The sequence below is a fragment of the Primulina eburnea genome, chromosome 10, assembly GCF_022965805.1.
Source record: "Primulina eburnea isolate SZY01 chromosome 10, ASM2296580v1, whole genome shotgun sequence".
In the NCBI taxonomy this organism is placed as follows: domain Eukaryota; kingdom Viridiplantae; phylum Streptophyta; class Magnoliopsida; order Lamiales; family Gesneriaceae; genus Primulina; species Primulina eburnea.
In genome coordinates, this window is record NC_133110.1 from 4723304 (window position 1) to 4750970 (window position 27667).

Here is a 27667-nt window from a genome sequence, read left to right on the forward strand (position 1 = left end):
TGAAAAGCCACGATTCTCCTCAAATTTCAAAAATGGAAACCCAAACCGCCAAAAAAAACTCGAAGATCCCCAAATCCACACACACTGTTTTCTCTCTCTCTCTCTCTCTCTTCTCTGAGCGTACGTATGGGTGAGATATCCTCGATCTCCGCTTTTGACTTCTTATTCGTACTGAGATTCGTTCTTTTTGATGTTTCTTTTCATTATTCTGTCTTAAAATTTGAATTTGAACTCGACAGAATCGAATGGGACACTACTGTAACATTTCGTTATCCGTATGCTACTTTATTTTTGCTGCTCCATTCTCGAAGCATTGTTTAACTAGTGCTGTTTTTTTACGTGAAAGCTCAGAATGGTTGGTCTTTCAAGTAAGGTTTCACTTCATGCGTGGCATTCTTGGACCGATAAGGGAATGATTATATTTTCATTTTTAGGGATGATTGTATTCATCTGAGGTGTGTGTGTTGTGTTCTTCCAGCTCATAGTCTAGTGCTTATTCTAGCTCGATTCTTGGATCCATGCTATTTAAAGTAATGTTTTCATGATATTTTTATTTTGATACATATTTATATTTTGTCATAAATATGATGCAGGAATGCCGATTTATTGATTTGCGAAATAGGACTCTTCGATCGATAGTTTTAGAAAATGTTGGGATTCCTGAAGATGGTTTTCTTAATTTGAATACGTAACGCTTTTCCATTTTCTTTTGTTTTTTGGCTTGGCATGTTTTTTTAAACACTGAAGGATGGTGGCACAAAGTCATGAAAGAGGGGAGCTTATAAGTTTGTGTCGGAGTTGAAATTTGAGCTATTATGGGCCCTTAGACGCATGGTGAATAAAGATGAAGTCACAGATAAATTTGGTGAAAGGGAAAGCTAGTTCCAGAATGACCGGTCAGCAAGCAGCTTTTGAGCTGAAACAAAGAGTAGTTCTTGCGCTCAACAAGCTTGCAGATAGGGACACTTGTCAAATTGGGGTCGAGGAGCTCGAGAAAACCATTGAATGCTTGCCTCATGATGGAATTGCTCCATTCCTGTCCTGCATATTGGACACAGATTCCGGACAGAAATGCGCTGTACGTAAAGAATGCATTCGCCTAATGGGCAAACTGGCAACTTTTCACGAGATTCTGGTGGCACCTCATCTTGGCAGGATGGTAGCTAGCATTGTTAAAAGGTTAAAGGATACCGATTCTGCTGTGAGAGATGTGTGTGTAGAAACAGTGGGTATCTTGGCGACCAAATTGAGTGGTAATAGGGTTGAAACAGATGACATTTTTGTCGTGCTAGTGAGGCCACTTTTTGAAGCTCTGGGTGAGCAGAACAAGCAAGTGCAATCTGGATCAGCATTGTGTTTGTCGAGGGTCATTGACAATATTCATGATCCTCCACCCTTGATTTTGCAGAAGATGTTGGCAAGAACAATCAAGTTAACGAAAAATCCACATTTCATGGCAAAACCAGCAGTCATTGAGTTGAACAGGAGTATGATTCTGGTTTGTTTCTGCCCACAGCGCCTGTATTTGCCCTTTACTTTTGTTTCTGCATTCACGTCTGTTTTATAGTTAATTCTTCTAATTGGTGTAATGTAGTATTCAAGAGCTCATCAGCAGTTTAAAGAATATCTCATTTACTCGCCTGTTGCCAAATCTATTGTTATAACCATAATATGTTCTACATTTTGTGGGATTTTAGTCGATCCTATCCATTATTTTTTAGACCTATATGATTGGGTTGTTTGGGTTTCCAAAGTAGAATAAAAGGTGTCATTTTAATTGCTATTTGACTCGTACTAGCCCTCAGTAAGTTGAGATGTTTCTTATATCGATATGGAAAAAACTTGGGAAACCTCCTAAATGATTTCAATATTGAACCTCGGGCATCACTTACATAACTCTTGTTGGGTTCTGTACCTGTCACATGTTTAGAATGATTCACATGGCTTCATCAAATCAAACAATTCTTGGTTGTGAATATACAGTGCGCAGATACTGTAAGATTGGACATTTGAAATGCAATAATTGGTTAATAAAGAGATCACAGTGGAAAATTTAAGGAAGTTTTAAGAAAGTTTTGATAGTTTAACTTTCTCTAAGAAGATGCTTATAATTTGAGACTCATCTACCTTAGATTGGTCTCAAAATTCTCACAACACATTCCAAAAATCAATATCGATGTATACTGTTGTTTGGTAGTGATGCATTTGTACTCACGTCGCATTTTATTTTCTTATCAAATGTTCTAGGCTGGGGGTGCTCCTACGCCTAGTTCACTGAGTGCTGCTCTGACAAGCATCCAAGAAGCCATGAAGAACAGCGAATGGGCAACTCGTAAAGCTGCCTGCTCTGCGCTAGGAGATATAGCTTCTTGTTTAGTGTCTTCCTTGGGCACATTTCGTAACACTGTCATCTGTTGTCTTGAATCATGTCGTTTTGACAAGGTTGGCTGTATTATTTAAAATGTCATATTTCAGTGGCTTCATTTCGTAAAATACTTAATCTGTAAATTCGTATACCTTTTTCTTCTCAATAGGTGAAGCCAGTAAGGGACGCAGCTTTGCAGGCCTTGCAACTCTGGAAAAATCTTCCTGGTTTGGTATCAACACCCGAACCTTCTGAAGCTGGATCTTCTGTCAAAGGTATTATGATCAATTCCATGTTCTTTGATTCATTGCAGATTACCATTATCAAAGATGGTATGCCACTCTCTAAAAATTGTGTTGATTGTCTTGGCGCCTTGATAATTTTTACCGGGTTTTTTTTCTTTCTAAGTACTTCAATGGCACCACATATAAGTTGGAGCTGAATAATTCATATGTGGAATTATTTATGTGGATTTAAACCGATAATTGGACACTTTTACAGTTATTTAGCTTCTTTTATATAAATTAACAGTAGATAATTGACGATTGAGATTATATTTGCGAAGTGACAATTGAATGAATTTTGAACCATATGCTTAGTTTATTCACTTTATGATCAAGAATTTTTTATGTGCAGTTTTTACTGAAGCTGATCCATCTAGGTCCATTTTATTTTCTGGGTTTGGAATTCTGATTGACCCATATGAATTTGTTTCTTTGTGTTTTTCATCCCTCCTTGTAAATTCTACTGTTTGAAGTGAAGTGTCTCCTTGCTGTTGCGTCTCTCAACTTGTTGTTGCTAGTATATTTGTAATTCCTCGTGTAAAACTTTTTTGATCTCTTATAGGTACTTCCTACACATCTGACTATGGTGATGTTACCAGTTCCAGTGGCTCAAAGCTAAAAGATATTAAACAGATGAGATCTGCTAGTGAATTGGCTAAGAAAAGAGTTCCTCTATCATCCCAAACAGCTGGAGGAACTAACATTGAGAAATCTCAGCAATCTGGAACAAATGATTGGCAAATAGAAATTGCAATTCCTAAGAATCAAAATATTTCAGTATCAGACAACCAGTATGATGAATCTGAGGGTAGCTCTGTTACAAAGAGATGTGAAAATATTTTTACGGATGTTAGTAGTACTAAAAATATTGGATATAATTACGTAGAACTTGATGACAAGCTAGAATTCTCTTCCGCGTCCACTCTTTTCACGGAAAGCATCAAATCAAAGGTTGTTCCTATCCATTGTGATGCTTTTGATGATGCCTGTTTGGTAAAGTCAACTGGAACTAGACAAAGGTTTGCAAATGATGAAGCTAGTATCGAGGAGCAAAGATACTTGACGAAAATGCATGATCGTACGAGCTTAGATTCCACGGTTACAGAATCTACTTCGCAAATTATGCTTGGTTGTTGCTTAAAAACTGAAAAAGACTTGATGCTCATCAGAAAGCAGCTTTTGGAGATTGAAAATAAGCAATCAAGTTTGATGGATATGGTAAAGGTAATTACTAAATTGTTTCTTGCTCTGTTTCTTTTGCTTTTTTGTTTCAGTAGATGCCCAGCTACCGTTAAGGAAAATGATCGAGATATTTCATAAACACAAAATTGCCTTGTGCGTGATAATGTTGATAATGAAAGCATCTAAATGTTAAGCATCAAACTTTAAACGCTTAAATCAATCTATGCTTTACGAGTTATGTTTTGATCTGGAAATTGAAACATGGCTTATGGAAATATATTTTAGCTAACAATCCCATTAAGATTTCCGAAGTATTCTTTGTAAATAAATGGAACCTGAAACAAGTCATAAGCTTTCGTCATGCCTTACATTTAGACCAAATAATTTTGTAGTTAGTTTGTGCTGCCATGAATGCAAGTATTTGAGTATTGAAATGTAGAAGTTAGTGCAAAAGGCTTGTTTCCATGTTTAATATTGTTCCTACATCAACACACCAGTCCCAGGGGGAAACGTGCATCATTTTCTTTAACTTCCGAATCAATCTTGTGGGGGAACTAAAAAAGTATTCTTTTCTCAAAACCTTAATAATCTGTGATCATCTAAATCATCTCCTATTTATTCAGGCATTTACGACCACCATAACGGATGGCATGTCCGTGGTACAGTTGAAAGTGTCAAATCTTGAATTAGTGGTTGACAAAATAGCACAAGAACTTGTTCATGGAGGAAGATATTCAGATGTGCTGGCGACCAAAATTGTGAAAAGTAGTCCTAGCATTGTTTCCCCCAGATTTTCTGGGAGTACCCCCAGGGCCTCTGTCGAAAGTAATGGGCATCCTCCATTACCTCCAACTAAACATGCAGGAATATGGGAGAACACATTTATCAGGGGGAGATCAAATGGTTATGGGAAACAAAACTCAGATATATGGGCTGATGCTACTCCTAAGCTAAGCAACAATTCTTTTGGTAAAAGCAGCACCCCTGCAAGTTTTTCTTCAGAAATTTATGAAGGCCAAACACGAACGAAAAGCAATATCTTTGATTCAAGTCCCTGCATCAAGTCAAGACTAAATAAACTGGAAGCTAAGAAGAACCCGCGGAAAGTAATCAATGATTACATCTTGGACAGGGATCTTGACTTTGCATATGAAGAAGCTCTTTGTTCGAGGAACAAATTCCTTTTGTTTGAGCTCCTAGATAAAACAGGTCCGGTTCTGGAAAATTTATCTCAAAAGACTGGAAATGAGCTACTAAGCACATTGGCAAAGTTCTTATTAGAGCAAAGATTTGTGAATTCTATTATTCCATGGTTTCAGCAGGCAAGTCATCTTGTTTGCAAAATATTTTGACATCAGGAGATAGCCATACCATCTTACATTTTCATCACATAGCCATTGCTATTAGAGGTGAGGAAGGTGCTAGGATATCATTGGTCATAGGCACAAATCTAGGGAAGGTGCGCCCCTAATTGAACTGGGGTGCACTTAGGGAAAACATACTATAGTATCAATTTCTAGGAAAACTTCATTAAATATCATCCTTACAAGTTAATGCGCAACAATAAAGTTTACATTAAATAGTCTATAGTTTAAAAAGATTGATTATCACCTTGCATTTCATTTAAAATACACTATGCTTGCATTTATGATGCGCTTTAAAGGTTTGACGAGCCTTTAAAGTGCAACAAAGCTCGAAACCAAGGCGCTTATTGTTGGACTGTTGTGCCTTGGCTTGCATCTAGGCACAATGGGGGTGGGCCGAGTCATTCTGCATCTCTAGCCTAGATGCAGTAACACAGGCCTTGAGGGACTATAATAACTATGATCACAGCTATTCTACACTAGCCAAACAAGCTTTCATTAAGATATAAAATCATCATGTAGGTGGCATGGATATATTAAACCATCCCATTATGCATCTTGCGAATAAGTTAGGGATTTGCTAACTACATGGCAAAATTTGTTTCTCTATTCTATTTCATCTTATTCTTGACTTCTATTGGTCACTTTGTTCTTTTGGACACAAACTTTTCCTGGCTGAATCATATGCAAATGCAACAGTGCAATGCTTTCTAGAAGTATCGCTTCCAGTTTTTTACTGCTAGTCAATGGAGGTAAATGAATAAAATCTGTATTTTGCTTTCTAAACACTGAAAGGTGACAAAATACTTACACACTGTTTTTGTTATAAGTCTTGATAGCACGCACAAGAAAAATATCAGGGAAGTTTTGTTTTTCCAACTAAGCAGTAAGCACACTGTTCTGTTAGACTGTCAAATTTGTTTTCATCTCAAATTTTTTACTTTGGATCTTCCATATACCTGTAGAGTGCTAGAGTCACAGTATTTATGTTTCCTCAGTTAGCACAACATGATTTTTAGTTCGATGATACAAGTTCAAAGCTTCATCTCTTGTAGTGTTCCAGTTGTAATTGAACTGTCACAAATCATGGTGAATTAAACTGTTAGGCCATCATGTGTCAGATTTTTAAAATATTTGTTAGCATCAACAATCCTATCATCAGTCACATAATTTTCTTTTTTAGCTTGTGGACCTCAGTAACATCCATGGACCAACGTACTTGGCGCTCTCTGCAAAATTAAAGCGAGACCTTATAGCTTCAATCCAGGAATCTGCAAATGTGGATGGTTTCAAGCCTGCAGAAAGGAAATATTTTATTGAGCTTGCAAAAATGATGCGTCACATTTGGGGTTAGAAAATGCTTCATCTGTGATTCTTGATGGTCCTCTCTTAGCTCATTTGCATATTTTATTTCAAAATATAAAGTTTGTTCTAAAAAGATCTAAATCTGATTCAGAAATATTGTGATTCAGAATATCAAATTATGTTTCTGAATCTTTTTTAAAATTCTTAAATGATTCTTCAATTCAACCTTTCAGGAAGATGCACTGTATAAATTGAAGTGTCACAGATGTGATCATCTGATATTAACATAAGAACCACAGCAACTCCAAACCTATCTAGTTTAGAGTTTATGCAACATAAATTTGTATAGGAGATATAGAAGAGTCATAGAAGTTGATGAGATAGAAGCAAAGCCTTTGCTTTGTTTCCTGTACTTCCTGGTTCTTGTGTTATTAAGAAAATCCCGTCTACAATGTTTACACAAGTGTGTAACTGAGTCTTTTAATAACTTTCAAAGTGCAATCCTGGGAATTTGTGTGTTTTAGTCAAGAAACATGTAAATTCCTGATTCCTGTGAGAGACGAAAATGACATAAACCTATCTATGTAAGTACATTATTCTCTCGTTGAGTTGTTTCTGAGGTTGAACAGTGTAACTCTTTGAACAATAGGGTGAAGCTCCAGCGGCACCAGTGTAAAACAATTTAGTAAACATTATTATTCAATTATGGTTCGAAAAGGATTATATTTCAACCCCCACAAAAGGAAGTTTTTATTGTATTCAATGAACTAAAGATATCATTTTTATCTCTCTGCAGGAAGTGGACCTTGCCAACAAATCCACTCAAACATGCTAAAGCGTGATGTTGTGGATTAAGTGACATTGGAGCTGTTGATGATGCCCAGTAAGAAACTAATATAAAAATCAATGTCTGTTGAATGTTTATCTGAAAAATTAGCTAATATGCTTGAAATATTTCCCCACGAAACACCTATTGGCTTGTTATTATATGAAGTTGTGGAATATTTTTCTGCCCAAATTGCTATGAAGCTTGTAGTTTCTGTATGTGTCTTATTTCAGATGTTTTCTTTGATTCTTTGTCCCATTTGTTCTTTAAAATTGGAATAGATAATTACAATAATCAAAATTCTAAGATTGCCACTTAGAGCCCATTAATTATTGTCAGGATGCGGTCGGATTGAAAGTGATTTCAAATTTGTAGCTTAAATTCATTGCACTTGTTGCGAACTGCTCTAAAGTTCAAGTAATGGTCGATAGACTGTTTTCTGATTGTAAAATAATTTTTAAAGACCAGCAAGTTTCTAAGCAACTTCGTCTCAAAAGTTTATGTTATCTTAGAAAAATGGTGTGTGGTCGGTGTTGTATCTTAATCGACAAGTTCTAGATATTCAACTAATTCAAAAGATTCTCTCGTTTTGTTTATATATATACACACACACATAACTTAGCCAACCATCTACTCCTAAAATTGATTGCACGAGTGCTTGAAATCACATAGAATACTTAGATGAGCGGGCTTCAACTTTATCACAAAGTAAATTTTTAATCGTACAAACAGCTAAGGAACAACAAGAGGACGAAATACAATCCAATATTTCATATGAAGGTTAAAACATTAACGCATTTGTTGCACAGAATATTGCAATTACATTGAAAATAGGTCAATATATGATATCATTTTCGAAAATGACTACTTTGATAATTTGTTCGTCTGTGAATAATAATTTTTTTGGAAATATATAAAACAATAATGATTGTAAAGAGATTTTAGAAGTATATCTTAAAACAATCAGAACTTTCAAAATTGGAGGATATTTTTTGGACTAGAAATCTAGAATAGATAATAATTTAAATTTTGCATGCTGTGTATCTGTGGTTGCATCAAAATCTGTAACTATTAATAATGATGTATGCCAAATATCTTAACTCATCAATTATTTTCAAAAAAGGAATCAAGAGAAAATTAACAAGAAACTGCATTAAACTTTTAGAATTCAAAATCTTCATCCTTGAAAAGAACTACAAAGAAAGTCCTCCATTGGAGGCTCACTTTTGCTCCTTCCATTAACATGTTTACCCTTTGCATGCTCGGTTTCTCGATGGCTCTCACTTTTTGTTATGTCCACCTTCTTCCCCATTGGAGTTTCTGCAAACCTTTTCGGAACCTCATAAAGTGTTACACAGGCACCTCCATTCAGTAGAATTGTTTCGTCTTCATTAGCTTCTTGTGTCACCAGGGGCTCGAGAATTTCGATTACTTGGCTCATTACAGGCCTTCCTTTCGGATTTTGACTGAGGCATTGATATGCTAGATGGGCCACTTTCATGAGAACTTTAGTGGAGTATTGCCCTTCAATTCTAGGATCAAGTATTCTCAAAAGTTTCTTGTTGTGGTTGAGTATTGGACGAGCCCACTCGACTAGATTATGCTCTCGACTAGGCCTGCTTTTGTCCATGGCACGCCTTCCAATTAGCATTTCAAGTAAAACGACACCAAAACCATAAACATCGCTTCGTGCAGTTAAATGTCCTGAAAATGGAGTAAAATTGATCGTAGGATCAGTCTTGATAACCAGAGTCTTTTGAAATTCACTCACACACACTGTGCGACTCGAACTGAAGGCCTATATTTTTAAAAAACCAACAAATATACCACTGGTTTGTTTGATTGGTCGCAATAGATCTTGTTACATTCAAAATGATACCGAAAATTACACATCAAAACAGGTACTTCTTGAACATAAAGCTAGAAACCAGTATGCCAACATAGGACTCACCAGTCATCACATACTCGGGGGCAGCATAACCATAAGTACCCATCACTCGGGTTGAAACATGAGTTTGATCTCCAGTTGGGCCGACCCTAGCCAATCCGAAGTCGGAGAGCTTTGCATTAAAATCCTGCATGTTTTCTGCACACTTTAGCCTTTGTCCTACCAATGGAGATTTTAAAAAATAAACTTTCAATAACAAAGAAACCACATGTTATTAGGATTCTTGAAAATTTTGCTGCTCACGGTACAGTCGTACCCTTCTTCTGTTCAATGGAACATCTACTTTCTCAGAATTAATTTCCATTTCCTCAATATACTAGTTAGATCTGTAAACAGGACGATGCTCAACTTACCACATCTAGCAAAATGTTAGACGTCTTAAAATCCCTGTATATTATAGGATTATCCACGTCATGAAGAAAAGCAAGCCCTTTTGCAGTGTCCAAAGCAATCTTCAATCTCTTGTGCCATGATAAGGTGGCGCGTACTCCTATAAGCAAAAGGAAAAAAGAAATAAAACAAATTGAATTTGTACGAAAATACATGCGAAATATTTATTTTTGTATTAAATTATTGTGCAAACACAAGTTCTCGCTGGCATCATATCAGATTATACAAACGCAACACCTTCAATACATGTTTATAAAAGCTTCTCATATAGCTATTTATTGGTGTTCTTAGCTGCAATAATTAGCAACAGTGCAAACAGCAGTTATAAGAAAATCAGAAATAAACTAAAAGGATGCAATATATACTTCTACACAATAAACATTGTCCAGCACTAGCTGTTAAATATGTGATTTTGTTGTACTCACGGTGAAAAAGGTGTCTCTCCAAGCTCCCAGATGCCATATATTCATAAACCAAAAGTCTGTGATCATCCTCGCAGCAATAGCCAACTAGTTTCACCAAATTTGGGTGTCAAAGTTGCCCTAAATAATTGACTTCTGCCTGTAAGTGCAAAAACTTAACGATGAGTCAACTTACGACCTTTTCTATGTAAATTTTCAGTATATAGCAAATAAAATGAGAACACTACAACAAAGTTTTCATTTGGAGAAGAAAAATATGTGGTGCAGCCGTTCTTTCATTTCTTATTCTTATACACAACGTAACTTAATCGTGTTATTGATTATTGCTGCTTAAACCAGCTTACAATTGGTGCATTTTTCATTCTGCTGTACAACGTATCTTAATCTTAAATGTGAAAAACTTGAAGGCATATATTTTCACAGCTTATGAGAATCTGCAAAGACTGGAAGTAAAATTAGCGCCATTTGCGAGGTGATGTTCCACAAGACAAGAGAGGTCCCAATGCTTTCTGGTGACGTGCCATGATAAGCAAATTATAAATATTTTCATCCTCCAACCTTTCAGATGGCGACAACTTTGACCATTTTTTTGGCATGTTATGTAGTAGTCATGAGTGACTCTCTGCCTTATGCAACACCCTTAAAAAACTAAGCTCGTTTTTAAGAGCAAAAAGATCAGAAAATATCGGTGAATATAATATTTGGTTAAAAAAGGAAATACCAGCCATTCTCGGTCTCCCTGAAGGCCCTCGGGATCAAGCTCTTTAATGGCGACTCGAGTTGTCTTGTAACCAGGCCGCACATCATCATCTATCACTCCTTTATAAACGATACCAAACCCACCATCACCAAGAACCTGATCGGGCCGGAAGTGTTTGGTGGCCAGTTTCATCTCCTCGTAAGTGAAGATATCAAGATCACCATTCACAGGCCTTTGACGTAGATCCTTTATGTCTTTTGAAATTACCACGATGGCGTTTGAATTCACAGAGTTCGCTTTTCTCGGTGACGCCAACTCTTCACAAACACCTAACAGAAGTAGTCAGTATCAGTATTGTTCAGGGAATAGCAATAGAATCACGCATTGTAGTTGAGCCACAACCATAAATTCACAACGACAATAACGAAAGATGGTATTATTTGTCTTTCAGAAATAAGTGAGGATCTATATATACTTTTGAATATTAACCCTTAGAAAAGTCTAGAGCCGCAACTAGATTGCAACTCCCTGAAGTTTCTGTCTGTTATATACAAGTGCAAAATCCCAGGATTGACCAAACAGGTAGCTGATGTGTACCGGCTTAATATCTCAATAACATTATCAACTCATTTCAGACGTGCCTTCACTAAATCTTCACAATTCTCCACACCATGTTTAAGTCGGTACAACTCCCCATTAAAATTAAAGAAACAGACACATAATTGCGGCCTACGCTGAAAACAACTTGTCATATCCACACCAAGAATTTCAGACAAGGATGTACCATTATTTCCATTTACGTAGGCAATAGACTTTTCAACTGATACCAATTAAGTAAAATAAATTTAAAAAGGAGCGGTCAGGAGTGAGAAGGGGTGTTACGTTTCTGTTTCTAACACCTGAAAAATATTGTAGTTTTCACTAGAGCAACTCCTCTGGCCTGCAGCCTCTAATGATCAGCTAAACATACATGGATGGCAGATCAAAAACAACATCCATGGTTGAAAATAAGACCTGGTTGATGACGGGAATATTTTTTTATCGGTGCAGTGATTGTTAAAAAGGATTAAAAAATAAAAATTCTTATACTTAAACTGCAAGTTTCCTAGTTGATAATCAGGCATGATACTCAATTCCAATTCAAACAAAACCCAACAAGGATAAAACAATCAATACGCTTTAAACAAAGACAGGTAAATTGAATCAAGGAAATGAAATGAATCACGAAGATCATAAGCATGTAGAAAATGAAACCTGCTTTGTGACTGGAGGATTTGCTATCGGTGTACTGTTGTTCATCTTCTACAACACTGAAACAAGAACCCATTTTTAGACAAAACCGCACCAGATTCACATCTCCAGTTCCATGGATTTCGACCAAGTATCACTTCAAAATCGGATTTTTAAGCACTGGTTTTACTCCAACGAAACAACGGAAGAAACCCAAATGCTTTCGCGGCAAAATCGAAGAGAAACACACTGGAAATCGATAAGGGCCGCCGGAATAATCCCCTGATATGAAACCAACGATATAGATTACGGTCTACACACATCAACATTCAACACACAGCGAAGAGTCGGTGAGACCCTGAGACTGACACGAGGCTATTTGAGGAAGGTTTGCTCTTTGATCGCAACGTTTATAATGCATACTCATTCATAATCGTACGAAAGAAAATTTGTGTACGCACGTGACTATTATTACAAAAAAGGGAAGATTATTCTCAATTGGAAAAAAAATATATATATATATCGATACAATTATTATACTCAACAACGATTAAATCGATTTTCGGTTTCAATCGATCCGTGTTTATACTTTTGTTTCAAATTTTTAGATTTTAATCGATTTTTCAATTAGTTTGATTTATATTATAAAATATAATATTATAATTTTGAAAATTTACATATTTCCAATAATAATTTTATTTTAATATAATTTTGTGGAGGTTGTAAATTAATATAAAATATATAAATTATAAATAACTCCTCTATATTTCATGATTTTAAAAATATAACTAATATAAAATATAATCATGAAAATATTTTCAATATCATGTATCAATTTGATCTAAAATTAAAATGAAAATTTTGAAATCCTTGTATTGCTCAAATTTATATTTTTTGCTTTAATTTCATATTCATGTGTATATTATTCAAAATAAAAAATGTGAGTAATCTATGTGTATATTATTCAAAAATAAAAACCCATGAGTAATCTAATTTTGTAATTTGAGATTAGAAATTTAGAATTTCAAAAATTATAATATGAGTAATTTTTAGATTAACAGGTGCATTATTTTAATTCTAAACATTTAATTGGATAATCAAACTCAAAATTAAATTACAAAACATCATCAGACCATTCCATGAATTAATAATATGAGACAAATCTCCGACTCAAATAAATTATTATTTTTACCGTAAAAATATCTTTTTTGTTAATTAAGTTATGAACAATATCGTTTATCATATGACGATTGAGTGAAAAACATTATGTTTTATGTCAAAAATATTAATTTTCATTTATTCGTGAAGTTATCGTACACGAATCAAAGGCTGGTTCTGGAATTTAAGGCGAGGTTAAACTTCGTTTGAGGGGAGGATTGTTGGGATGCAACCAAAGTCCCACATTGGAAGATCTAGAGAAAGATCATGGGTTTATAAGATGGAATGATATCTCCATTGGTATGAGGCCTTTTGGGTGGTTCCAAAAGCAAAACCATGAGGGTTAAAACCCAAAGTGGACAATATCATACCAGTTTGGAGATATCCGGATTCCATTGGTCCTAACAAGTGGTATCAGAGCCAGGGTCTAGATCGAGCCATGTGGGTGGAATCCTTGATACCTAAACGAAGGAGGTGAGAGCTCCCGGTAAAAATCCTTGATTAAACTCTCGAGGTGGTTGATGCTCCCGGTATTCATGTAAGGCGTGCGCTACAACGCAGTGAAGTGGAGTAACCTCGATTGGAGGGCGAATAAGGCTTGAGGGGAGGCTCGGACTATGAGAATAATAGTGGAACTTCGTTTGAGGGGAGGATTGTTGGGATGCAACCAAAGTCCCACATTGGAAGATCTAGAGAAAGATCATGGGTTTATAAGATGGAATGATATCTCCATTGGTATGAGGCCTTTTGGGTGGTTCCAAAAGCAAAACCATGAGGGTTAAAACCCAAAGTGGACAATATCATACCAGTTTGGAGATATCCGGATTCCATTGGTCCTAACAACTTGTTCTTCTTTCTTTGGCGTTATTTTGAAATCAACGGTTGACCGATGGTTTACGCGGTTGACACACAGTACCACACGGTTCAACGGTTCTAGATCTACTATTCCTCCATGCAAAATGATTTCTTTTATTTTGATTTAATTAAATATTGTGATAATTATTTTTTTCATTTTCAAATTGCCAGCTGTCGGTCAACGCCAGAAAGTCAATCTTTTTAACCAAATGCAATCTCGACTAGATGTTATATATATGGAAATAATAGCTCCCAGGAGCATAGATCGTGTGGTAAAGGCTTGAAGTGAAGAATTGTTAATCTATGTTAGCAAGGGTTCGAGTCTCGACTCTCAATTTATGATGAATTTCTCCAGCCAACCTCTCCTCTGGGTACCTACTGTCGGTGTATAACCCTGATTTACCTCCTTTCACGTCGGGGCTTGAGGCGGCTCTGTGTGGGGCCTTCGAGGGTGGGGTTCACCCTTTTTATATATATATATTGAAATAATATTTTCTATTAGATTTTTATATGAGTAGGTCTCTTATGAGATGATCTTTTATGAGATGGTATAATAATAAATTAGAGTAGGTCTCTTGAATATGTGTATAATAAATTAGAGTAGGTCTCTTGTGAGACGGTCTCACGAATCTTTATCTTTGAGACGAGTCAACCTTATCGATATTCACAATAAAAAGTAAACTCTTAACATAAAAAATAATAAATTAAACCCTATCGATAGTCTCACACAAGTTTTTGCCAATAAATATTAAAAGAGAAATGTTATTTGGATACTAAATTTTGGTTATGTCACGTCCTCACCTAATTTTTTGTTCTCAAGTTTTATTTCAAATAAAGTAATTAAAGTTTGCAATTTATTAATTATTAGTCTCTCAACAAACACCAAACATTGCTAGTTTCGTGGTTTATTGGAATTTCGTCTAGTTAGGATTCTTCAATTCCTTGTGTCAAACCAACCAAATCATATACTTGCCCAATAAATAAATAAGTTGGTTACCTGCGAGACAAATCGATTCGATTCTTACTTATAATAAAAATTTAATTTTTGACATAAAAATAATAGTTTTTCATGAATTGAACTAGATCGATTATTCATCACACAAAATTGACATGCGAGACAGTCTCATAAGAGTTTTTGTGTATTTAAGTTGAATAAAATGTTTGAGACAATTTTCAGATTGTCAAATAAAGAGGAGAAACTATAAATCAACACTCAACGGATATATATACACTTTATATATATATATATATTTATATATATATATATATATATATATATATATATATATATATATATATATATATATATATATATATTTCACTCAGACAAATTTTCAAGCATTTTAAAGATAATAATATTAATACTAAAACTATTTATATTACAATATATGTAATACCTAATATCCATCACATTTCTTATTTATTTTTCATATGGTTTAAAAAAAAGAAGGAAAAAATTTCATTTTTTTTTCTGAGGAAGTTAAAAGACAATCGTATATTGTCGTTCATGTAGTTAGTTCCATGTTTTTATTTTCAAATTGTTTCTTTCTGAAAATTTCAGCACGCACGGTGAACCAATCAAAAACCGGTTCACTATTATTATTTTTTTTATAATTTATTGTTTCTTATAATTTATTGAACTTTGATAAAAATATTATTTTATTAATGTTAGAGCTTATTTTATTTGTAATTTTTTAGTTTAATATATACATATAATCGTTATGATTAAGAATTAGATTTAACTCAACCTCAAAAACTAGTTCTAAGAGGGGAGATTGTCAAAGTCCATATATGCAACTCCCAATAATTTTATTCAACCGATGTGAGACAACAAACACACCCCCTCACGTCCATGAATAAACACAACCTGAGCTCCGACACAATGTTAAAGATTATAAATTAAACCTAACTCAACCCCAAAAACTGACTGAAGATTATCCAAGTTCATATATATTCAACTCTTAGTGATTTTTTTCCAACTTATGTGTGAACTAACGATAATTACATTTGATATTTTGATTATATACGTCGTAAATGTAAATTTTTTACTCTTTTGGAAGAGGTCCAAATATTTTTTTCGACAATAACTTTTTAGTAATCATACTTGTTCGTATTTGCAACTCGAGAATCCTGATCTAAATGAGCCCAAATGAAGTTCAAGCTATGAAAAATGAGGAAGCCCATTATGGAATTCCACAAGTCAGCTTTTGTTTATTAGTTTTTAATTGTTAGCATCTTTCACAGTCTTGTCATGTTAGAACGTACAGTTTTGAACCAGAAATTTCAGAGATCTTTGGTACTGTCGAAAGGTTGAGGATGAAAAATTAAGGTATCAAATGATTGTTTGGACCAACATAGACTCTAATATATATATGGTAGTGCACTGCAATGAATCTTTGGTGAACGATAGTTTAGTTGGATCAGTAAATTAGATTTTATACTCGCATCGCATGCATGCACGAGAATCTCCCATACACATTCGTGCCATTATCGGTGGAGGCCCGAGAATGTGCCCTGGAATAAGTGTATGCCCGTTTAGAGATACTCGTGTCCATGCATCAACTTGTGAAGAGATTTAAATGGGAGAAAATCATTGCAGACGTGAAAATAGCGGTTGGTCCAATGCCAATTTCTGCTAAGACTCTTCATGGAGTTTTCAACATTGCTGGATAAACTAATGAAACTCGTGCAAAATTATTGGAACAAGTTGGAGATGTGGCCTTTGTCGAACCTGTCAACAAGGCCGAAGTGTTGATGAGTGAAGCGCGCACATTAGTGGCTGAAATTGTTCAAAAGTTAGTGAATCTGCAGATAGGGACTGATGCAGTCACTCGGTCTGAATTGCTAAAGTGAACAAGTTTCTCAAGCTCAACTAATTTTGATGATTGTTGAACAAGGACCTTCTTCCAATTCAAATCAAAATATCTCCATGGTTGTATCTCAACCTATAGCAGTTAAGGATATTCCAAGTTTTGCTCTGTCTCCAAAAATGAACATCTCTGAACATCATATTTTGGATAATATCGCTGCTAGTCTGGCTTCCACCACTTTTAGTCTCACTACTCTGTGAAGATGTGAGGTCAACACTGAAAATTTCCTTGATAACTTTCGAGAGAAACTGCTGACAGAACTGTCACACCTGTCCAAAGAGATTATTTATATTTTTAGCACTCTAGATAAATTGAAAAATGATTAAGTTCTTACTTAATATAATTAAGATAGCTTTAATTTCTTCTTAATATTCAAATTAATTATTGTAATCGATGGCATCAAATTTTATTGACAATTCTGCATAAAAATCTACGTTTTAAGGATTTTCTTGACTCCAGCTGGTTTGATGGAAATGAAATCCTCCTCCTTTTGTCTGCATTTACACACGTATATATGTATGTACGCATAATCTTCACAATTCGTCAAATCTTTTGTAAAAATCAAAGTATTTTGTCAGTATAATACATTCTACTCCACAAATTCAATTTGTTTTAATATTTAAGACTTTTATGCTTAAAGACAATACCGAGAATAAAAATGTTATTCGACAAAACGTCAATTACCTCATATAATGAATACATCTAAAAAGTCTATAGGATGTGTTTGTTTTGTTTATATTTTGAAAGCGATGTTTCGTTCGAGACAACCTTGTTTTTATCCTCGTAATTATTTGTCGAAGATGGGATAGTGTGCGCCGTAGGGAGGAGGGAACCTTGAAAGTTAAAACTTAAAATCTTTGTGGATCTTAATTTTTTTTTTTAAACATATGATTTTGTATAAATATATGAATTCGTCTCTTCAAATGTTTTGCGCAGTCCCTTTTTATCTCAAAAATTTATTATTTCTCTTGATAATATAATCTTATTTTGATTTACGATAAGAAAAATATAAACGTAAAAAATGGTTGGATAAGTGGTGAGTAGTGAATAAAAAGAAGTGCGAATTGTCTCATATTCAGAAATGAGCCAAGTATAGTCCTCTTTATTAACTTCAAGTTTGAACTAAGAGTTTGGTCTCTAAAGGATATTAGATGTTTTTAAAAAGGAGAAGACGTTGATAGATAGTTTTTCAGTGAAACACATGCGCGTGGCCGGTAGGTCGGCTCGGTGCGGTGTGGTCTCTTAACTACATTAATCTTATTGGACAAAGTTTATTTGAAAAATAATTTTTATTTTCGAAACAGTGCATACCCTCCAGTCAGTGTTCAAGTCCGAACCAGTGCGCCTCGTGTGACTGTCTCTTGGCACAGAAACATGCGTCATCTGGCTTGTGCACATTCCATGGCTTATCACAAAAGGGTGTGTCTTTTGTGTGATACCGGTGACTCACTCTATATATATCTCTCTGCCGAGCATTCAGGATTTCTTCTACATATGTATTTCGTTGCATTCTTTTTTCTCTTAAATTTGAAAGTTGAGGCATATCATTGTTTGCTGACATCCAGAATTTGTGGTGCTGTATTTTTGGATTGAGTTGTTGTATCTTGAGATGATTGTCATTCCATATAGCACATATATATGGGAAAATTCATTTGGTAGAAAAATGACTTTCATTGCCTCAAATCATATTACTATCTGTTCCAAAGATCAATAAGAAAGACAAATAACAAAAATTTGACAATAGGGTGAGGTTTAAACACATGATCTCGAACTTGAGACGTGCCCCATTTTTGGGACACATGCATGGTGATTGGTGCCACTAGATGTTAATTGTCCCACATCGGTTGAATAAATAACCTTTGAATGGTATATATGGGATTAGACAATCCTCCCCCTTTGAGCTAGCTTTTGGGGTTGAGTTAGGTCCAAGTTCCAATCTTAACATGGTATCAGAGCCCGGGTTTCACCGTTATGTGTTGGACTGCCTATAATTAGGCCACCCGTTCTGCCATAATTGGGTCTTTTGTAAACTCCACGCTCCAGATATTCATTCCTAGACGTGAGAGAGGTGTGTTAATTGTCCCACATCGGTTGAATAAATAGCCTTTGAGTGGTATATATGGGATTGGACAATCCTCCCCCTTGAGCTAGCTTTTGGGGTTGAGTTAGGTCCAAGTTCCAATCTTAACACTAGACCAAATGGAATGTTACATGTTACAAAACTCGAAGAAGTTTGAGATCCAAAACAAATGGAAAACTAAATTAATTTATAGCATCGCTACAAGCTGGACGGTGAAAATCTTAATCAAATAAAGATTGACAATGTAGATGATAAAATTTGGTTTTCAGACTAAATTAAAAAAAAAAAAGAATTTCACATTAAGTGGGAATGAATTTCACATTAAGTGGGAATGAATTTCTTTGCTGAACATTAAAAAAATATGCAAACAAACATTTTAATCTTCCAAATGGCCTAATTGCTGGTTTTTTTACTACTTAATACTGAGAGTTTGAAATCGTCAAATTTTATGATTGGTTAAATACTGATTTTTGAACTGAGAAGTGAAAATCAACGCAAAAATTGAATAGTATGGCGTAAATATCAAATATAATATATATATATATATATATATATTAGTTTTGGTATGATGTCCACAAAATGTGTCAACTTCCGTGTTCATCATTGAGATGATGATGTGACACTCACCTATTAGATATACAATTTTTATATGTTTTATCGCATTTAATAAGTGAATGTCACCTCATTGATATACAAAATATGAGCACGATTAGCCATAAATATATATTATATTTATATATCAACCAAATTGTGAGAATGTGTAACTTGATAAAAACTGATGCTTATATAATGCATAAACTAAAATTTTATAACCGATTGACTTGAGAGGAGTCTGAGTTCAACAAAAAAAAATGTTATAATAAAAAATTTTATTACTAGAAAAATTTAGGCCAATTATATCATTACTAATATGTCATTATACCATTATTAATAATAAAAAATTAGTATTACTAATATACATAATATTCTCATTTCAATTGACTTTTTCCCAAGTTGATACAAACCAAATAATTATTTCTTAATTGATATAATAAAGAAAAAAATTGTCTGTATTCTTTATCCGCCGGCTAGCTAGTGTGGAAAAAATAGCATAATGTAGTTTCTAGTTTATTAGTTAGCGTGCGCATATTTCATAGCTACTTTTTTTGTCGTGGTATATCTTTTTTAATATATACGTACATACAATATTCTTCTTGCTACCTTTCTTTTTTCCTGATATGTATAATTAATTCCCTTATTTCCAACTCCTTGCATTATTCACCTACCTACCATTCGTAGGGGTTCATCAAGGCCAGAGTTTATTTTTAAATTTGTATTCCCGTTTTACCGACTTGTGTGGGCACCACCCACCCAGGATCGAAACTCTTTTCAAATTCGAGGTTCAATCAAATTCAAGAGTTATTGTTCTTAAAGTTTTGAATTTTAAAGCAAACGCGTTCAAATCAAAATTTTACAAGGGATAAAATCTTAAATTTTGACTTGTAAGTTTATAATATTGATAATTTAAAACGTGAAATTTTTGATTATTTGATATAAAATCATTCGAGAAAGCTCTAAATTAATATTTCGTGGGTAGTGGAGTTCAAAATTTGAAGTGACACTGTATCAAAATCGTAGTTGTTGTATTCTGGAAGACAATGATTATATAGCGAGTGAGTAATCGTGCACGAGACAAATTAATTAATCATAAATACAAACTTTAATGTTACTATGCAAATACCCAACAAATATCACTAAGCCACAAATTCTAGGTAGAAGATAAATTTTAATTTCGTAGTGCAAAGCTGGTACGTAGGCTACTTCAATAGTTAAATTATTATGGCAAAAACTTGTGTGAGACGGTCTCACGGGTCATATTTGTGAGACACATCTCTTATTTGGGTCACCCATGAAAAAGTATTACTTTTTATGCTAAGAGTATTACTTTTTGTTGTGAATATAGGTAGGGTTGATCCGTCTCACGGATTATGACCCGTGAGACGGTCTCACATGAGACTCACTCATTATTATTGTTACTTACAATTAATACCCTAGTGAAAAATGGAAACAAATTTTAATTATAGAAGTTATATTTGTCAATAAATTACATTACTCTTTATTTAAAATTTTGAAGCACGTATTAATTAAAATTAAAATATCAAATTTATGAGTGTCAAAATCTCCAATTACAACGTACCACGGAATTTTATAATTTTAGTTGGGTAAAAACTTGTGTGAGACGGTCTCACGGGTCGTATTTTGTGATATGTATATCTTATTTGGGTCATCCATTAAAAATATTATTTTTTATGCTAAGAGTATTACTTTTTTTATTATGCAGTATGGTTTACCTAATTTCCATATAAAGATTCGTGAGATCGTCTTACAATAGACCTACTCTTCTAGTTGGTCGTCTTAATTCAATTTCTGGATATTAACTAACAGAGTAACTGTCATTTTAACTACCTATGGTATTAACTAACACTTCAACAATTAAGTATTGTTAATTATAACTTTTAAAACAATAGGTGAATCTATGCTACACTGAGAGATCTACTCCCGATTTTTGTTTTGTATTAGATCATCGATCGATTATTTTACTTGAAAACAAAAAATGTGGATTGTATCAATTTTTTTTTTATTTTACAGTGAGATGGTCAGTCGATCATCTTATACAACACACATGGAGTATAGGCCTGGTTATTAAAATTACAATTAATTATCAAACAATAATGATTTAACTATAATCTGCCGCGAAAATATTTTAAAATACTTAAAAATAGATCTCAGGGCTTGAAAAAATTTCGACAGGACCTTATCGTAAATAGGACATACCAAAAGTTTTAAAATAAATGTAAAAAAAAATCGACTCAAGGACGATGCTATGGTATTCATAAAGTCACATACAACTGTCGTCCATGGACAATTCAACATATCACAAGCTGCAGTTCAAATATAGCCGACAAAGCTCACAACAACTTAAAATTACTCCAAATCCACCACCATAACAACTACAAATCACCATACAAATACAAGATATATCTACCCGTCAATAGACTCTGACATAAAATGGATTCGATACCAAAATAATAAAAGTGGATTAACTGGGAGACCTCAATTCTGACAACCGAATAATCATATCTCAATCACGTACTCCTTGGCCAGAATATCCGCCCGGTGCTGCAAAATTACTCGGGTGACCTACCATGGTACTCAACACAACTCTCGATGTAGCATATATTCACCTTAATTTAATAGTCTCTAATATGGATATTACAGCCTCAATGAATAATTAAAGACATGAAAGCTAAGACATTAATTATTACACTTCTTCCTTGAAAGTTTATCTTACCCCATATCGCAACAAATTAAATTGTAATACACATAAATTACAATAATGAAAATATCAAATATCATTTTATCTCTTTCTGTTAACATACTTTTTTTTTACGGTCTTTCTATTAACATACTTATTAATTTAATAACAAATTTAATGGGTAATTATAACATATATGCAGTCAATAGTCTTCACTATTTCCACAAATAGCGAAGATGGCCCATTGCATTAATATAAATGTATAATTTAGTTAGTTTACTTTGAGTGTTAGTTACGTAATTTGTCAGATTTTGTTTTCAGCTAGTAAATTGAATTTTTTTATTATTTTTTGTCCGAAAACAGTAAATCTTGTTTTCAGCTAGTAAATTGAATTTTTTTATTACTTTTTGTCCGAAAACACTAAATCAACCAGATAGTACTTATTTGACACTGATACTCTTCTACGTGCTCATGTGACAAAAATAAAGGTAAATGACAAACATTTTTCCTCACATTTTGAAGTATTGGTGTCATATTGCTATGGTTTTCCCTTTCTTTTTTTTCAGATTAATTTTAATTTAATTAACATGACTTTATTTCCTCTACATGTGTCACATATGATAGAATCATTGTTAAATAATTCATATTCAATAAATTTAATGAGTTTCAGGGCAACAACAAAAAAATTCATGAAACAAAAATCTGAAAGTAACAAAACTAAACAAAATACATATCAAATTTATAGAACTAAAAATACAATTTTCTCGATAAGTTATTATGAAATGTAACTAAACGACCTATCTCTTCAATCGCCTAAACATTACTTTTTGGAAATCATGCACACAATATTAAGTTTTTTATATATATAAAAGGAAAATAAAATAATTTTCCACCACATATGACGTAAAAGGACCTTGCATTAACTTTTCAAATCATAGTAAAAAAAAAAAAAACTAAAAATAATTTTCCACCACATGTGAGGTAAAAGGACTTTGGATTAAATTTCAAATCACAGTAAAATATTATCCAATATACGATTTTAGAAATATCACAAAATATTACATATACATCTTCAAAATTAATCACAGCATTAATGGTCAATGGTCATAATCATAACATTAATATACAGTAAATCCCTTTAACTTCCAACCAATTAACTTACAAAGGTTGGGCATTTTTTTAATAGACAAAAACTTGTGGGAAATGGCTTCACAAGTCATATTTTATGAGACAGATATCTTATTTGAGTCATCCATTAAAAAATATTACTTTTTATTGTGAATATCCGCTTCACAGTCACAGATAAAATTCGTTTGACCGTATCACAAAAGAGCTACTCTTTTTAATATTATATATATCAAATGGCTAAAATGCATACGACCCAACATCATTTGGGTACCTAAATATTCCAAGATTTGACTTCATCGTACCGGCAAACAACAGACGTGTATGTCCTATAAATGAGCCCAATTCCTATACTAAAATGACCTGCGCAAATCACAAAAACAACTTTTCCTCTGCAGGCTAATTAGACATGGAACTCTTCTCTGTGTCTCTCCTCTCCCTCTTATTCCTCCTCTTTCTCCTCTCCCTTAACTTTATCTTCTACAGGAACAAATCCACCCATGGTGGCACGCCCCTCCCGCCAGGGAAAACCGGCTGGCCGGTTATTGGTGAAAGCCTCGAATTCCTGTCCACCGGCTGGAAGGGTCAACCCGAAAAATTCATATTCGATCGCATAGATAAGTACTCGTCCCAAGTGTTCAGGACTCACCTTTTAGGTGAACCGGCTGCTGTTTTCTGCGGTGCGAGTGGCAACAAGTTCTTGTTTTCTAACGAGAATAAGCTCGTTCAAGCATGGTGGCCTAGTTCTGTGGACAAAGTTTTCCCATCTTCTAACCAATCTTCCTCCAAAGAAGAGGCTATTAAGATGAGAAAAATGCTCCCAAACTTCCTTAAACCAGAGGCTTTGCAACGATATGTCGGGATAATGGATCATATAGCGAGAAGACACTTCGCCGACGGGTGGGAAAATAAGGAAGAAGTAGTGGTGTTCCCTCTCGCCAAGAACTACACTTTCTGGCTCGCGTGTAGGCTCTTTGTGAGCATTGAGGATCCACAGCACGTGGCTAAATTTGCCGATCCTTTCAATCTTTTGGCTTCTGGTTTGATCTCAATCCCTATAGACTTACCCGGGACACCGTTTAACAAGGCGATCAAGGCATCGAATTTCATCAGGAAAGAGCTTATCTCCATCATCAAACAGCGAAAAATCGATCTAGCAGAGGGAAAAGCCACGGCTACACAAGACATACTGTCGCACATGCTGCTTACAAGCGACGGAAATGGGAAATTTATGAATGAATTGGATATCGCTGACAAGATTTTGGGTCTGCTAATTGGTGGGCACGATACTGCTAGCTCTGCTTGCACTTTCATCGTCAAATATCTCGAGGAGTTGCCTGAAATCTACGAGGGAGTCTACAACGGTAATCCCAGCAATCTATTCTCTTCCCTTTTTGCCTTTTTTGTTTTTCCAATTTTAATTTATTTAACTTATCAATAAGTTTTAAAAGATTTCGACTCTTGCCTACCGGTCTTCATTTTTTTATTAGACAATGAACTTGCAACTATAAATGAATTCTCGGATTAACGTAATAACAAGCTAGTCGTCGATCATCATTTTCTAATTATATATATATAGAACTTAAATTATTTAATTTTGATTTTTGTCCTCGAAAATTTGGTCTCAGTGCAATCAAATATATATTTTGTTCTTTAGTTCTTCTCGCTGGAATGCCAACGTGGAATAGCACAACTTTTGAGGATGATTTCATTGATTTTCCCGAATATATCAATATTAATATATAACGAAGAATGTTTTTTTCCTGGCAAGTCAAAACGCGCCTGCCAAGTATCTAATTCAATTTCTTCTTTTCACATATGATTTCCAAGAGAATTCATATTTCAACTTGTGATTCAAAGATCCTAACTTCATTCTAGTTAATGACATCAAGATTCAAAATACAATCCAACCCCACCTTAATCGGGCTATTAATCCGTCATCGTCGCCTTTAATCTTTATTTAAAATAACCTTAAAAAGTAATTTTGACATTTTATTTTTGGTTGTGTAGAACAAATGGAAATTGCAAACTCAAAGCCCCCCGGTGAACTTTTGAATTGGGAAGATATTCAAAAGATGAAATATTCATGGAATGTTGCGTGCGAGGTGTTGAGGCTTGCACCGCCACTCCAAGGCGCTTTCAGAGAAGCCCTCTCCGATTTCATGTTCAATGGTTTCTCTATTCCAAAGGGTTGGAAGGTATAATAAAATTGGATTTCGAATTTTTCTATGATTATAATATATATTTATGATGTATGAAGTGAATGCTAACTAAAATACATATATGATTATCAGATATATTGGAGCGCGAACTCGACACACATCAACCCCGAATGCTTCCCTAATCCAAGAAAGTTCGACCCATCTCGGTTCGATGGATCGGGACCCGCCCCGTATACGTTTGTTCCGTTTGGAGGAGGCCCGAGAATGTGCCCCGGAAAAGAGTATGCCCGTCTAGAGATACTTGTATTCATGCATCATTTAGTCAAGAGATTCAAGTGGGAGAAGATCATCGCCGATGAAAAGATTGTAGTGAACCCAATGCCTATTCCGGCCAAGGGACTGCCCGTTCGTCTTTATCCACACAAGGCATGATAATATGCGAATTACTATCGTATCCTTTTTGATATAAAAGAAAACTACTCGATCTAAGGCTTATATGGTATTTTGTATTTCTAATAATTGTATTTTGTTTTCTTTGGTGATGTGATTTTAGAAGAGAGTTATCCTTAGTTTGAAAAGTGACGAAGATAATGATTATGGAATGGAATTATATATGTGTAGGGACGGAGCCACATCAAAGATTGGGGTGGGCTCTACCCCTGTATCAAAAAAAAATTATTAGTAATTATAGTATATATATAATTTTAGTCTACATTAAAGTTTTATTCAGTCCATAAAATAATTATATTACTAACTTAGCTCATTAAAATTATTTTCAACCCATTTAATCAAAAGAGAAATTACTCTATTTTGTAAGTAAGAGCCTCGAGTTGAAAAAAGTTGTGAGGGTGAGGATTTGAAAGGAATTTCTGGTAAGAGATCTGAAAAAACTTGTGCGGGAGAAGGCCTCGATTGAGTTTGCATGAGGTGAAATGATTATTTTTTGCTACTTAATTAGTTTATTCCATTTATTATGCAGAAATATTCAAATATGGCTTGGTTAATTTTGTAGTTATTTTTCAGCTTATGTAATGATGAAGTCATAGAAGATTAGATTTTTGGTATGTATAGAGCTTGAGATTAACTTCTGTATGATGTATATTTTTAATGGATTTTCTGTTTTTCCCCCCCAAGGCGAGTTTCGAGCATAAAATTTCACCCGTGGCACTATGGCGGGAAAAATCTTCCGCCCTAGCATGCCTGCATCGCGGCTCTGGTGCATTTTTTCTTAAAGATTTGATTTGTCTTGTTTTAACGCTTCATGTTTTTACGGCAATAACTGAACGATCATTCTCATATATGAAATTTCTTAAGACCTCACTCTGGAATAAGACGAAAGAAGAGTTATTGGCAGATTATATGATTATCTACATTGAAAGAAAGTTTAGTGCAAGGATAGATACTGATTCAATAATCGATGAGTTTTATTCGATGAAAAATCGCAGAGCAGCAGCTTATATCTAGTTAATGTCACTATTGTTTATCGAGTCGTTCAGCTTTAGGTCAAAAATTTCCTGACTACGTCTCTGTGTTAATTATGTTAAACCGCCAACTTTGACCACCACCATAGAGATAATGCTCTTGAGAAACATGCATTATTTATTTATTTATTCTTTATAAGAATACGACCATTTTGTATGTGTAAACATGATTTAATAAATTATATAAAAAAAATCTAAGGTTCTAAATATATAATAGGGTTAATTATATATACCTCCACTACTAAAGTTTACTATAATTAAAAAAAGATTCAAATAACTTTAAAAATTAAATATATCTTCTTTCAAATTTGTATCGAGCTTACATTTAGACCCGTTAACTTTAGAGTTAGATGTAACTTCCTTCACGTTTGTATAGATCTTACATTTGTCACCACTTATTCATAATGTGAAACCAAAGTGTGTAAAAGTAGTTTAATTTGAAATGATTGAATTCTATTTCTATAATTTTAAAACTAATTACAAATGCGACTCGATTGATACATTTATTGTGCTTGTATACCAAACCAACTTTGTTGACTTCATATTTTAAAATAATATTATCTTGTAATTCTTTAAAATTATAGTGGTGGAAGGTGGAGGACGACCAAGATCAGTGTACAAAAAA

At 34.2% G+C, this 27667-nt stretch overlaps 2 protein-coding genes and 1 pseudogene across 7 annotated transcripts; 2 read left to right on the forward strand and 1 right to left on the reverse strand.

Moving 5' to 3' along the window:
- On the forward strand, window positions 1–7559 carry LOC140842688 (TORTIFOLIA1-like protein 2). 6 transcript variants are annotated; one of them, XM_073210770.1, is made up of 8 exons: window positions 1–130; window positions 748–1498; window positions 2248–2442; window positions 2535–2640; window positions 3212–3873; window positions 4455–5153; window positions 6379–6544; window positions 7297–7559. In XM_073210770.1, exons 2-8 carry the CDS (start codon window positions 845–847, stop codon window positions 7353–7355), a joined length of 2541 nt encoding a protein of 846 aa, XP_073066871.1. In that variant the 5' UTR covers window positions 1–130; window positions 748–844; the 3' UTR covers window positions 7356–7559. The 6 variants fall into 6 exon arrangements, with proteins under 6 accessions (XP_073066871.1, XP_073066866.1, XP_073066865.1 ...); XM_073210765.1 differs by lacking the exon at window positions 1–130 and adding an exon at window positions 139–530; XM_073210764.1 differs by lacking the exon at window positions 1–130 and adding an exon at window positions 139–455 and having other exon boundaries at window positions 594–1498.
- Window positions 7560–8376: 817 nt separating this feature from the next.
- Window positions 8377–12420, reverse strand: LOC140842689 (probable serine/threonine-protein kinase PBL17; annotated as a pseudogene).
- Window positions 12421–23744: 11324 nt separating this feature from the next.
- LOC140842690 (beta-amyrin 28-monooxygenase-like) lies at window positions 23745–26175 on the forward strand. Its single transcript, XM_073210771.1, has 3 exons — window positions 23745–24763; window positions 25410–25597; window positions 25694–26175. The coding sequence occupies exons 1-3, from the start codon at window positions 23809–23811 to the stop codon at window positions 25991–25993; spliced, it is 1443 nt and encodes a 480-aa protein (XP_073066872.1). The 5' UTR covers window positions 23745–23808; the 3' UTR covers window positions 25994–26175.
- Window positions 26176–27667: the final 1492 nt, after the last annotated feature.

Coding starts and splice junctions, on each gene's coding strand:
- LOC140842688 (XM_073210770.1), top strand. CDS start 845: ATGAAGTCACAGATAAATTTGGTGAAAGGGAAAGCTAGTTCCAGAATG. Junction 1,499..2,247: donor TGAACAGGAGTATGATTCTG/GTTTGTTTCTGC, acceptor CAAATGTTCTAG/GCTGGGGGTGCTCCTACGCC. Junction 2,641..3,211: donor AGCTGGATCTTCTGTCAAAG/GTATTATGATCA, acceptor GATCTCTTATAG/GTACTTCCTACACATCTGAC.
- LOC140842690 (XM_073210771.1), top strand. CDS start 23,809: ATGGAACTCTTCTCTGTGTCTCTCCTCTCCCTCTTATTCCTCCTCTTT. Junction 24,764..25,409: donor CTACGAGGGAGTCTACAACG/GTAATCCCAGCA, acceptor TTGGTTGTGTAG/AACAAATGGAAATTGCAAAC. Junction 25,598..25,693: donor CTATTCCAAAGGGTTGGAAG/GTATAATAAAAT, acceptor TATGATTATCAG/ATATATTGGAGCGCGAACTC.